The sequence below is a fragment of the Gavia stellata genome, chromosome 2, assembly GCF_030936135.1.
Source record: "Gavia stellata isolate bGavSte3 chromosome 2, bGavSte3.hap2, whole genome shotgun sequence".
Taxonomy (NCBI): domain Eukaryota; kingdom Metazoa; phylum Chordata; class Aves; order Gaviiformes; family Gaviidae; genus Gavia; species Gavia stellata.
The window spans coordinates 49,027,611-49,041,841 of record NC_082595.1 but is presented as its reverse complement, the minus strand read 5'-3'; the positions used below and the strand labels follow the sequence as shown (position 1 = coordinate 49,041,841).

General features: G+C 40.4%; 1 protein-coding gene across 2 annotated transcripts in view; it reads left to right on the top strand.

Annotated features, from left to right (window-relative positions):
- The window catches only part of PDE7B (phosphodiesterase 7B), an 82,657-nt gene that overhangs the window by 35,284 nt on the left and 33,142 nt on the right, over window positions 1–14,231 (top strand). For both annotated transcript variants that reach the window (XM_059833979.1, XM_059833970.1), the window contains one exon: window positions 10,507–10,590. In XM_059833979.1, coding sequence (XP_059689962.1) covers window positions 10,507–10,590 — 84 coding nt within the window. The remainder of the gene's footprint in view (window positions 1–10,506; window positions 10,591–14,231) is intronic.

The window sequence follows — 14,231 nt, the reverse complement described above, 5'->3', positions numbered from 1 at the left end:
CACCAGAACAAGTTGGGCAGAGGCTACTTGGCAGCAGCTTGCACATTTGATGGGCTCAGCGAAGCCATGGTTGCCAGCACATCTGCTGGGGAAGAAGCCGGAGCGCCAGCTGCTCCTGCCGCTGCTTGACGTCTGGGTCGGTGCTCAGCCATCTCAGCCAAGGGGAAACGTAAAACCAGGTTCTGGGGAAATACCAGTCTTTGCCAATGGCAAGCACCTAATTAGATTTGTTTATCAACAGTTTTGTAATTACAGAAGTATGTAGCTAATTACTTTTCTTTGAGCCAGCTCATGCTCACCTCTCTTAAGAATGTGCAACGAATAAAGAAGGTAAACTGCTATTTAATTGTACTTTAGACAGTAAATACTTAATGCCACTGAACCATAACAGAGAATGGGGCACAGAGAGTAGGCTAGTGTTTGAGTACTGTGAGGTTGATCCAGAACTTTCTCTTGGGCCGCCTTTTTCTGAAGTTTTAAATTTCAAATGCATAGTACGTAGCAAAGACAGTCCAGATCAGTGATCTGTTTAGGTGCAAGAGGTAGCGTATTTGCTGAATTCTAGCCAGGTTGGGGTTCTGGATTTGGTGACGTTTTTTGTTTGTTTTTTTAAGATCCAATCGTTTGTAAAATACAGTGTAAAAAACAGGAAGAGAAAAACATTTTCCATGTGGTAGAACAGTCAAGCTCAGTTTCCACTTTATGCAGCTTTATTCCTGTGTCTAGTATCAAAATGAAAAAGGTTCCACTCCAAATATTTATATTGTCTACACATGTCATTATTATTTTTTTCTAAACAGAGAAACATCATTCTTATAAGAAAGAGGGGTTTTTATCACAATAATATTTTATGATGAAGAAATATTACATGATAAAATGTGAGCTGGCTTAGGAAAAACTCATCTTGAATAAGCAAATAATACTAAAGTTACCTGTGCTTATTTTGGACAAAGTTCTCTTGCCTTATTGTTCAATAATTCAGTGAGTTATGGAGGTATTTGTATGTTCCACAGAGAAACTAAACCAGATTCAAAACCAGTGAGAAAGAATGTTCCCAGCTATTGGCCGTAGATATTGCTTTTGAACACAAAAAAGAATTTATCGCAATATACAATGTACAAACAAAAGTCAAATCATTAATCTCAAATATTTGTTCCTGCAGTCTCGTGTGTAGATAAAACTCTTAATCAGAGTAAAGCTTCAGGTGGTGAGTAAAATGTTCTCCTGCAAGATATTACAGGCACCTTCTTGTGCTGCCGAGCCAACGCTCAGCACTTCCTTCTCCTCCTTCCCCCTTTCATTGCTCTCTCCCAGCCATGAATACTCCTGGGGCAGTCCCATTGGGAGGAGTAAGTGGCCAATACTGCTGGGCTTGCTGGTGCAAAGCCACACAGTACTCCAGCCTCAGGAGAAGGCAGTGAGTGAGTAGGGGGGAGGCCGAATTACCAGTGAGTCAAAGAGAAGGGGAGGAAGAAGAAGGGTCACAACCAAGTTAGGAATATATACATATATATGTATAGTGCAGAGGGGAGTTGGAAAAGAGGAGGTGAAGAACGTGCAGAGACCGATGAGGAAGGATCGTCCTGTGGTTAATGCACAAGATTGAGACTCATTTACTTTATTGAGTCTTGCCTCAAGTTGACTCTCTACTGATGTACCTTAAAGGGTTGCGTGAGCACCACACGATCTTTAGACAGAAGTGTTAGATACAGGGAGACAGGCTGAATCAGCAGAGACCGAATCTCCTCTTGTGTGAGGCGAATGGCAGCCATGTAATTCTAGCACAAAATGAAAAAGGAGTAAATCTCAAAGGTCTTGCACTTTTCCTACTCAGCTCCTCCACAGGCAAAACTGCCGTTGCATAAAAACTGTTGACAGACTTAGGTTTTGGCTGATGTTAAGCGTTTCAGAAGTAGGTGATGTGTTGCTGTAGTACTATTTACAGCTTTGAAGACCTATCTTTTGTAGTTTCATTGGAAAGGGAGGGTGTAGAAATCTCGTGGGCAAAGCTGTGGAAATCGAGGGAAATTTTCTTAAGTGTCCTGTTAAGAGTTGAAAGCAAATTTTGGTTTGATGGCATGAGTAAAGCCCTCTGCATTCATTTTCTTCGAATGTTGTCTAACTTAATTGTTGCTAGTACAAAAAGCAGAAATCATGAGTGTTTGTATTATGGCAACGTAGAAACCATGACCAGAACTGCAGGTGGAAGATGCTGCTGAACTACTGAGGCCCTGCATTAGAGAACTCGCTGTCTACACAGGACAAACAAAACACAGTAGTGGAAAACTGAGGCATGCATGGAAAGGAAATTATTTGTTCCATAGGAATCCAGGAAATGAGCTAAGGGCCTATAATTGCCACCCCATATTTTAATTCCAAGAGTCCTCTCTCAGAAATAAAACTGTTAATCTCAAATTATTGAACATTTCCCAAAGCAAGCTCCATTTGTTGTATTCCACTTAGGAATTATCAACATTTTTCTATTAATATTTATATCATTATCTCAATTGTTATTTTACATAATTTAATTATATATAGTATATCAAATTTTAATCATTGGCCATGTTAGATACATGTAGATTGTAGTATCAAGCAGTTTCAGTTTGTCTACATAATAGTGCCTGAACAGAAAATGAGAATGATGCCTTGTGGCTCAGGTAACTCATCAATGCAACCTGTAAAATGCATATACTTGCAAACAATGGTTCTTGAGGAAATTGTAGAATAAAAAATCAATTAATTAATTAAAATTAGTTAATTAAAAAGATCACTTAACAAATATTATAGGTAGGTGAGAAAGGAGAATGCAGAACAGCAAAGCAAACTTGGTTGAATAAATGCTCGACAATTGCCTCAACTTTCTGCAGAAAAAGAATCTATTCTTCAACTGCAAAACCCTCACTGGCAGATTCAGGGAGTCCGGTTGTGTTCTCACAGTGGAAGCATTTAAAGCGTTGATAATGCTCAAATCAGAAATCCATTTAATAGAATAACATGTAGATGTTTGAGAGAATTCAGTCTGAAGTTGCAACACATAGGCATTTGCAAAGGGGTCTCTGAATGAGCAGATATATCTAGAACATTATAGTTAAGAAAATACAATTTATAGTTTGGATAACTTAGGGCCTGGGTGTAACTGTGAGTGAAGAAAATCATATCTTTTGGGCACTGACAATAGAAGTAGCTTGACCTAATGCACTATGCACAGAGAGCTGAACTCTATACGTCTTTTTGGCATTGGTCTTGGGCAAAACACAGATTCGTTGTGCTTTTTCTTTTACACAAAATGAAATTCATTATATTAAACTACTTAACCTATTTTGGAAATTTGTGTGTATAGAATTGGAAGCGTACAAGTCTTAGAAGTTTGTTATTAAATACATGTTTATTTTAATAGTTGGGAGTCTAGCAGAAGACTAGTACGATTTAAATAACTAATAGTGTGTTTTTATTTATGTTGTAATTTATTTGGGAGAGGGATGGGAGTAGCACGACAGTAAGATATTGTCTTCAAAGTTGCCATGGTAATGCAACCTACTACCTGTTGCTAAGAACATGCTGTAGCTGTTGTTATTACTTTTATTATAGCTTGTAACATTTCAGGATTAATCCTTTTGTTTTTAAGGTGTTATTTTAGATTCAATTTCATACCTGAGAAAACCAGCAAGTTTTGCCACTTCCCAGCAGGGCTCTAGAGCAATAGCAATGATAGCAATGCAAGAACCTGATTCTGCTAACATAGCTCCCATCCTCTAGTGCAGAGTAATTTGCAAGCTATCTGACCATTTAGGAAGAAAAGAATTATCACGACAGTTCAGTGCCCTATCTGTATTAATATCTCCTTTCCCTGGAAAGTCAGTGATCAATATTGGAGACAGAAAAGCCCCAACAACAACGCAATATAAAAACTTCCAAATACAGACAGGTGGTTCTTAGCAGTGGCACTAGAAATGGCAATATCCAGTTTACTAAGAGGATCCTGTGCATTGCAAGTCTGGTTTCCTGATCCAGCAAAGTGCCCTGGGACCTGTTTACTACCCTGAACCCTGCTGAACAGCAGCGGTGTGATAAGCCTCAGGTCAGCCAAAGTGCTGCCATTCAGGACCACAGCAGCAGTGAGACTCTCAAGATGTCATCAGTCATAAACTGCTGCTTGTGAGTATTATAAACTGCAGGCAAGAATGGGAATAATAAATGGATCACTCAAAAAAAGCAGAATCCCGTCTCCTCCTAGCTGCCTGTTCTCCCAGGTTTTCATTTTCGTCTTTTACTTATAGTTCTCCAGAGTTACTGATGTGATCTGTTATGGTTTAAGGGAGGTTTTCAAGAGTGTGTGTAAAATATTCCTTTACCTTTACTCTAGATGTTCATTTGTCAGAATGGACCAGCTGTTAAAGGCATGCCCGTGGATCCTAGGGTCTTCCTCTGGCTGTATATCCAGACAGGCAGTATATCCATCAGTGCAAAAGTGAACTTACCAGGAGACTTTCAGCATTGAGGAGGGTTTTATGTACAGATTGTCAGCTTCTGTTTCGTGCATTTTCCTGATTGGCACAAGCAGTGGTTATAATATCGTTTAAGAGATTAAGATGCAGCCGTTGTATGGATTTTGGTCGGTAAAGGAGGTGAGAAATTAAAGTTGGTGGGTACAGTCAGGCAGTGCCACTAGTTTATGTTGAGCATAAGATCCACCATTCATTCCAAAACACAGTTCTGTAAGAAAACAGAGGATGAGTGAAATGTTTCATCTGCAACTGTTGCTGGTCTGGAGAAGGAAGTTTGAATACCTGAAATTCAAGTAACTGACTGGTAAAAAAATAAATAAAAATAACTCATTCACAGGGTAGGACCACTGCTTGGGGAATTAAGTGATTTTCTGTGCAAAAAAACCTACAAAACCAGGTGATCATTTCTACACCATCATTTTATCCTCTTTTTTGTAAAAAGGGAGTTCCAACAGTTATCTTCCTTTGCAGAGCATTCTGAAATGAAACTGCAGAATGCATTGGATGAAATCACTACTTATGAGCTCATTAGGACTATTACAAGAAATAGTAGAACAGTGCATTAAATGGTATAGAAAACTTAATGTTTTGGAATACTTACATGCTTAAAAATCTGGTGCTTACAAATGGATGAAGTGAGGTGGCTGCCCCAGTTTCTCCTGCTGGAAGGGAGAGTCATCCTGTCTCTGTTACCTCTAACATCAGTCTTATCTTGTCTGTTCAGAGGAAATGTTCTCTGAAAATCGTATGCACATGAGGAAATCTGCCTAAAATGCTCTCTGCAGACAAGAATTTACAACAATAATCTTTATAACACTAAGACAACAGAATGAAAATAATCCAAACATGCACAAATCACCATGAATAAGCATTAGACATCTTGAAATCAAAAATAATTCCAGTAATTCTGCTACTTGTTTTTAACCTAACTTTTCATCTGAGTGCTACTTTTACACAGCAACATTTCCCTCTTTTAGAAAGCTTTCCACCAAAACCAGAATGATGCTTAGAACATCAACAGCTCCTCTTCCTTCGTCTCAGAAATCCCAAGCCTTTTCATAACTGAAATAGTGAAGGAGCCAGGGGCTCCATGGACTCCACAAGAGGCATTATTACTGCCACTCGCTTTTCCAGGGAAAGTACTCAGCCACTGCAGTATGTGCCCTAAAACAGTCAACTTAAGAAATACTTGGATTAAAATTGTAGAAAAGCTTGATGAGAATAAATGCTTGTGACCTCTTGTGACTTTGCTGTGGTATTCCTGACTTACCACACGGAGCTTTGTACTAAATAAAATCAATAATTTGGTGGCTCGTCCTAACTTCTGCTGCATGAAGCTGCTCTGTTGTTTTGTCACAGCTATGGCCCTGTTTCCTCTCCTAATTTGTTGTGCTTGCTCAGTGAAATTGAATCCCACATCATTTCAGGCAAGTCTTGGAGTTGTTTTCCTCGGTGCAGATGGCTCTTCCCTCCAGATGTGTCAGGCAGCTAAGAGCTGCCTCATTTTTTTCTTAACCCTTCTGCCCATCTTGAAATCATGCTGACGCTACGGCCACAGTAGTACTGTGGTTCTTGTCCCATTTCCGATTTTCCCGTGACTATAAGCTGTGGTGCGTGTCAGTCACAGCATGCACTGCACAGGCTCCTGTAGGTTGCTTTGGTTCGTTTGGTTTGTTTTCTTGTCTGTTTTAATGAGGCAAAGTAAAATACAAGAGCACTGCATCCCCTGGGAGATGTCCCCGCTGGAAGCTCTCATGGCAACTTGGCTCCGGCAAGGGTGCAGCCCTTTGTCTTTGCGGCTGCAAATGTTCCAGCCTCACATCTTCAGCCCAAAGCAGACCAGGAGAACCTGTACCCTTGCCGTTTCCCTTCCCCATTTTTGTTTCACTTGGGAACACAATGAGCTGTCAAAATTTCCTGCCCTGTTTCCACAGAATCCTTCCTTTCACTCCAAAAAAGATTATTTATCTAAAACCGCTAATTGCATAAATTGTCAGAACAATTGTTTAGCGTGATTTTAAGGTGGAGAGCAAAGAGATGTAAAGGTCTGGTGGACTGATGAAAGTCGCCCTCAAAGTCCTCTGTCAAAGCGAAGAAGAGAGTCTGGTGTGTTGCCATGAACGGCCCTTGCCTCTCAGAAATTAAAAATCACGTGGTATGGTGTACATCTGGTGCAATCCCTATTTTTAGTATCTCTGTTGAGTGTACTTACAGCTAATTAAAAGTAATAGGGAAGAATATAAATGTTTTCCAAATAAGTGAGCCAAGAAAAAATAGAAGGCGGCAGGTGTGGTTGATTTAGCCCACCACCACTTCCTAACTAATCTTTCTCTAATGATGTAGAAAGAGACTAAATGGCACCTGGTGAAGTATTTTGAAATAACAGATTCATGAGGTAGAGCTACTTGATAACATCTTTGACTCATCACAAACTTGCCTTCCCTGAGGGTAAAGTTAATAATCCTTGAATATAAGGATTTTAGTGGCGTTTACTAAGTCAGTGGGGATGCAGATTTATTCTGTGTATAGATTCCTATAGTGCTAGAGACAGCCCAAACTTTTATTATCTGTAAAAAATGTAAAATTACACAAATAGACAATCCAAATCATCAGTAACTTTCCATGACTTCAGGTCCTCAGCTTTGCTGTTTAAATAAAACTCATTGACATTTTCTTAGTTTGAAGAACATAGAACTGGTAGTAAGTTTATTGATCATCATGCATAGTCCTTAACTATTTCTTTCAGTGTCATCAGCTGCTTCAGTTGTTTTCGTCTCCTCCTTCAGAATTATATTCTTCTGATCACCTAAACAGCTCTTTTCCCACTCTGCTGCTTGTCAACGTTGGGCATTACTCCAGGGTTATTTTCCTTTTATGAAATGGCTGTTCAGTGCCCTGATCATCTTCCTAGAGGTCATTCTCTCCACTTTTTCCAGGAGGAATTCAGCTTTCTCAGAGACAGTATTTCAGGTGAACTTATACCAAGTGTTTTGACTAATGGCATCAATACCTCCCTTGCTTTCCCTCTCTTTACTGGAATTATCTTGCCTGAGTAATGCACATACATGTCTGAGTTGGCTAGTCTTTAGTTCTGTAGGAGACATCAGCAGGAGCATGAGAGGAAGCTGGACTATCGGTAACCTGAAAGTGGAAGCTGCAGGTAGCTGGGCCATAGAGCAGTTGGGGCAGAGAAGGTGACAGTAGCAGTGCATAGGACAGGAGCTGTAGCTGTATATACCTGGTATCTCCCAGCTTTGTGTTATCATCAAGTCTCACTAGTGCTTTCCTAATCCTGTGTCAAGATGATCAATAAAAATTTTTAGGACCATTCCCAATACAAATCTTACACAGATCATGCAGTAATTGTTCCCAAGCAAGTTTCCTTTCAGTGCACCTTGTTATCTTCCTACCTTTAGTCGTTTCCAATTTTCAGGTTTTGTACTCATCTCTTGCATTCTCTCCTATGTTTAACGAAGTCCATGTGGTTGAAATGCACTACAGTGTTGATTTTTCCTCTTGTCTAACAGTTAGCTATTTTATTGAAGGTAATTCAGTATCAAGGTTTATCTTGTATGGTCTACTTCTGGTAAGCCCACATTGTGTTTTCTTCTGTGTTCCAGTTGTCTACCTACCTTTAGCATTCTCTTCATCAAAACTTGGGGTTATACTGTTAAGTTGGGCAATTTTTTCCATATGTAACTCTGTATGATTTTGTTACTTTCTAGTACTGTGGTACCTCTCTTGATCTGATAGATTTATTCTTTCATGCCCAGAAAGAAAATCAGTCTTTCTGTGTTTACAGTATCCTATGTCTTGGGGTTTTTTTCAGATTTTTGAAGTTTGAATTTCTCTTTTTTTTTTCAATGTATCTGTTGTTTTAGTCACGAGTGACATGTTTATCAGTGTGTTAATGCAGGGGATGATTTGCAGTTTCCTGTCAATGCATTGGTGTGTACAGAAAAACAAAAGCCTCAGTCAAGGTATGCTCTGAATTTACACCCGTTCTTAGTTTGCTGATGCGTGTATTAGCGACAGGCTCAAGCCTGTCTGATTTTTTGGGGTTTCCATAATGTGTACCATATGCTTGCCATTCTTACTCTTTCTGCACAAATCAGAGAATCTGATGGGTCTACCTGTGGTGGAGAGCAGTGCTTTTAAGTCCGGATGCTGCCTTATGAGCTCTGACTCATGGGCGTTGATGAATCTTGCTTCAGTGTTTTACAAACTTTCCAGCTATTCACTCCACCCTTCTGCTCTTTAACAGAAGGATCGCAGGGAAACAGGTTTATATACCTCCGTTGCCACAAGTTGCACGTGATTTTAAACTGCTGGTGAAGGTAGACCCATGCTATTACCATACCTTTGAAGTGCAACAGCTGAAGAGCAGGCAGAGGTTTGCACCTCCTGCCCCTGCTGTCAGGAGGGGTAAGCGGGGTCAACAACAGCTTGAACTGTTTTGGGCTGGTTCCTTAGAGCGAGCGGTTGGCAAACAGAAGCTGAGTACAGGGAACACGTGTTCTGTCTCTGGAAACAAAAAAGCAAAGCGAAAGCAAGGGTGCAAGAAAATAGATTTATATTTATAATCAAAAGTGACTGTTTGAAATATTCCTAATTTGAGTGCACGCTCCTGTGTCTTTCGTACCTCTAAGGACCCCTAGAGGGCACGGAAGTTTTTCTCCACCTCGAATATTTAACTTAATAGTTCTACTTGGCTTTCCTTCCTTAAACATAATTGTAAGCACATTTTAAGTGAACATTAGATAGAAAAAAATAACAGCATCTAACTAGGTCCTTCTTTTATGCTGCAAGCTTCTACATAAGCAGTAGAAGGTAGCACTAGCAGCCAAATTCTTAAACTATTTTTGTTTAAATTAGTCAGATGCCATATTTGTATCCCAGAGGAAGTACAATTCAAACTAGCTAATAATTCATAATTTTATTGCAAACTTTGAGAGGCCTACAGTGTGAGCTGTCTGAGGACGTGCAGTGGGTATGCTTTCAACACTATGGCCTGCGTTCCTGTAGAGGAGGAATTGGTATTGTGAAGAACTAGAGTACTCTAACCTGAACCTCTAAAATCTCCAAACTTCATCTTAGTTAAGAATTTTTAATATTTTGGTCTTGTTATTTGCCTATAAAGAAATTATTACGTTACAGTACACGATATGTAAGGTTATGGAAATGTAAAAATGACATCTGCTTCCCACTACTTCCGATCTACTTGGAGAGAGGTTTTGTAACTCTTACTCATCCTGAGGAGCATTTTTCTCCCTAAACGAGTTTTGCCTATTTCATCAAAATTGCATGGAAAGTCAGGTACTAATCAATGTGAATTACACAGCAATACTAATTCTTAGTATTGTGTTGTCACTTTATGATTTTAAATATACAACCTAAAGCTCTGGAGTAATGCTTATCTGAGAACATCAGGTTTCACTTATGTAAAGCAGCTTCTGTCTTTGAGGAGGAGGCTGACATTTTCCAGAGTGCTCAAAGAGCAGAAAGTAAAACAAAAACAAACAATCAAACAAACAAACAAAAAAACTTTCAAAAAAAATTCATATTTTGTTTGGGGATTTTTTCATCAACTCATAATTTTGAGACCAGTCCCACAGCTTTGGAGGTCAGTTGGACTGTGAGCCTAGTCCAAGGTTGAGACCTTTGTGTGTGATGCCATGACAGTCACAATCCAACCAGTCTTGTCTGGGCAAAAAAGTGGACCTCTACACTACTCCTGAAGCAGTGAGAGTCTACTTACTGGGTGAGAAGCTGTTCAATAGCATCAACATGGCGGGTTTTGTGCCTTTGTTCTAATAAAAGGATCAGCTGTACTGCTGTACCCAATTACCCAGGGATGTCATGGGAGATGATTTTTTGGACCTTAGTTTTCCCATTGGAGGAGCGTAACGTCATCACTTTGAATAGAAAATAGATCTAGATCTAAACAGCTGAGAAAGGCAGCTGCCCCTTCTAATGTCTCTGGGGATTTTGTGTTTTGCAGGAGATGCACGGGTGAGAGGTCAGACAGGGGTTCTCTCCGAGCGCCGCGGCTCCTACCCGTTTATAGACTTCCGTCTTCTTAACAGTAAGTGCAATGCTTCCTTCAGGTCTGTATGAAAAAAAAAAAAAATCTGAATTGAAAGTATACGAACCAAAGTATCTCATTTCGTACATATCTGTAGCTCAGCTGTCTTCCTACAGTCAGCATTAATAATTCTATTATTCCCACCCAGTGTTTGACTGTGAAATGTTTTGATTATATGAATACTGTCCATAATGCTGAGTCTGTCAAGTAAATACAGTAGTGCCATGGGGTCTGCTGTGGGGGGCAAGGGGTGCTTCAGAATTAAAAAGATAAACCTCTGTGTCCTTTAGCCTCTTAGCCAGCAGTTGGAACAGATTTATGTGAGTCTGTTATCCGGTCATATAGAATTGGCACAGAAGGGGAGCATGTGACAGCACTGACCAGTGGTTTACAATAACATTAATTTTTCCAACAATTAGAACCCAATCCAAAGCCCCATGGAGTCTTCTCATTGACGTCAATGGATTTTGGGTCAGGCCAGCAGTGAACATCTGTTAAAAATAATCGTAACCTCATTTTGATTGAAGTTATTTTGCCACTGTTGTAAATAAAGAGGGCAAATCTAAAAGAAAAAATAAAAAAACAGCCAAGATTGGGGCTTTTTTCACCTGATGGATTCTCTATACTGATGCAGACCCATTAGCCAGTGTAAAAAAAATAAACTAAACTAAATTAAAAAACAGACAGCTCTCAGTCTTGGGCCCTGTAGCATTCAGTCTGGATGCTGTGTTAACCCCAGTGTTCAGACACAGGCAGATCTAGAAGTGTCCTTGTGTACGGCACAGACCACTCCATGTAACCTTTGAAACAAAAGTTATTCACTGTCTTCATCAAAAGAGACTGAAACTCCGACTGTTTAGTGATGACACTTCTAAGCTTCTAGCGATTATGCTTTTCATTAAAAAGCAATTATCAAACCAAAGATTTAAGTCTCCTTTTTGGAACTGCTGGGGAAGGGGAAGGGAGGTAGGTGGCAGGGAGGCGGGGGAGAAGCCCAGTCGCAAAGGGTGAGGTCCGGCTGGGAGTCAGGAGAAAACAGGGGCTACTAGGAAGGGGAGGACTTGGGCTCTGATGGGCTGTGTTCACCCAAGCTGGCAAAGTTACTGCCACCTGGCAAAGTGCTTGCTTTCAGTCTTGCTGATAAAAGGTATTTTCTAGGTCGTAAGTCCATCGGAGTCCTTGCTATGGCTGAGGTAGAAAGACGTAAGGGGTAAGATGGGTCCAGCAATTTTCCCAGGACAAAGGGAATAAAGTACTGGTTGAGCAGAGCTCTGCGGATAATTTGGTCCCAGCTTGCCAACAAAAACGGTGAAGAAAAACCTGGTTTAGGCTAGCTGGAAATATTAGTGTTGATGCCCTTATAAAGACTGAGAGAAAATAAAAAACTTCTTTTCATTCATGAAGTAGAAGTGAATATATATTCACATTTGAGTGTGACTAAATTAATTATTTCCTTTTTATTTTGAATACATACACATTATTCAAAATACTCATCATATATTCTTTCCTTTCCCTGGTTAAAGAAATTAAAAACTTCTCAGCTCTTTTTTCTAGCGATAGGGCTTTCACTTTTATCCCCTGTAGATGAATCCTGCCATCCTTCAGATCCTGCCAGCTTCTGGGAAGAGCTGGTGCTGTCCGTGGGCTGTCTATGGAGAGATCCATGGCGAGAGATGTACCGGTGAATACTCAGCCTTTGATCACACAAGGAGCAGGGCGCTCCGCATAACCCCTTTCCTATAACCGCTGAACTTAAAAGCAATGCCTCTCTCTGCGTGCACCTCTGGCCCCATGGAGGTGGGGCACCTGGGGTTTTATGTTCCTGTGCTCTCTGTCCCAGGGACTTCTGACTTAGTCTTTCTTTTTATGGCTTGTTTGGAATCTGAAAGGAGTCACTACGGCTGATCATGATCTCTGTGTAAGGAAAAGCAGTGATCCCGATTTTGGATTTCCCATTGTTTTCAGTTCTTTATGTATTTACTGCTTTCCGCCTAGAGAGTGGTGTTGGCTTAATTTTTCAGTGCAAAATTGGGATTTCTAGGCACTTGACTACTAATTTTGTAGATGGCAAGTGCACTGGGCCTGGCTCCCTCAGTGACCTACAGGTAAATGAAGATGCTCAGTGTCAGAGCATGCAGACATGAATTTTGCCATGAAGTAAACAGACTTTCATATTATTTGCTCATATACATGTATCTGTCAAATCCATTTCTGCTGTGCATACCATATAAGCAGCAAAAACCACGGTGCTGCACAGCCTCTCAAAAAGAAACATATAAATGTTACTACTGCAGACTTTTTTGAAAAGTGCCTTATTAATACTTGCAGTAAAATTTTGGCACCATGCTACATTTGTTTGGGGGCTATAACTGACAGGCAGCAACTGTATACTGAAAGTTGTTACAGTAAGGGAGGGGTGAGGCAGAGAAAATTTTATGGTAAATATCCTCAGAAGTTTTAAAGAAATGCAGCATAAACATTACTCCAGCTTCTCACTAATTCAGACAAACTGAGCTTAAAAAGTAATTGTTCCCTCTACCATCTGAAATATTACTCCGAATAACAGTACCACCCTGGTTTTAAAGTAAGGGAAAACATTGAAGCTCATTCTTGAGCAGAGTTGACATTCATTTTGAAAATTGACATTTAAAAAAAAATTCAGGACATTGCTATTAAATGTCAGACTTACGTTACTTAAATGCAACTTTTTAAACATACTTAGGGATTCAGTCAAACTAGTGAATTAAGGGTGAACTAGGCTATTAAGGGTTAACACCGAGTAGACCATAACTTTTGTTTGTTCTGGAGTCCTGCAGTAAAGTCCCTGTGTAACATAAGACACCGTTAAGTCTTTTTGGATAGGAAAACTTCCTGCCCTCTGAAAACGGGATCTTCTGTAGCCCTAATCAAAGCCAACTGGATTAATGTCGGCTTCTTGTTGTTTGAGCTAATGTCTGTGATGCCATCTACACATTCCTCTGGTGCCTCTCTGCAATATATAGAAACTTAGCGAGTGTTATTTCACCTTGTCAGTGCCAGGCTGTCAGGACCATGAGGATTTTGCAGGATCCTGTCTGGAGGAGATGCAAGGCTTTAACATCTTCCTGTCTTTTCTCTGCCTAGTTGCAAGCTTTCCTCGAGGAGTAGTTGCACTAGTGGGTTCTGGGACTTTTAAGATGACTCTGGAATACAAAACTGAATGTAAAATATCCCTGTGTCACCAAGAGCTCCTCGGTTCTGCATTGTGAGGAGCGTATGTTTGCCTCAGCCTCTTGAGTCAGTCCCTGCAACTTGTGGAGACCTTCATGACCAACGAGACACTTGTTTGTATCGACAGGATCAAGCCAGAAGCTTGAGGGGAAGCTACGTAGCAGCTCCTCTCCCGGGGGAAGCTGCAGCAGCTGATACTTGTTAGCCAGCCCAGTGTGAAGACCCCTAGGAGGCAAGCCGACCATCCCTTTTTCCATCCTGCCACAGTAAGGCAAGGGGACCATCTGATGGCTGCAGATATACCCCAGAAAAAAATAAGCTGGACATGGCAGACGTGAGGCTCCACGTTCACTAGGGTGCTTATGAACAAATATTCAGAATTTACAAACTCCTAACCGAAAAGATACAAGTTTTGCACAGCCCTATAGGTT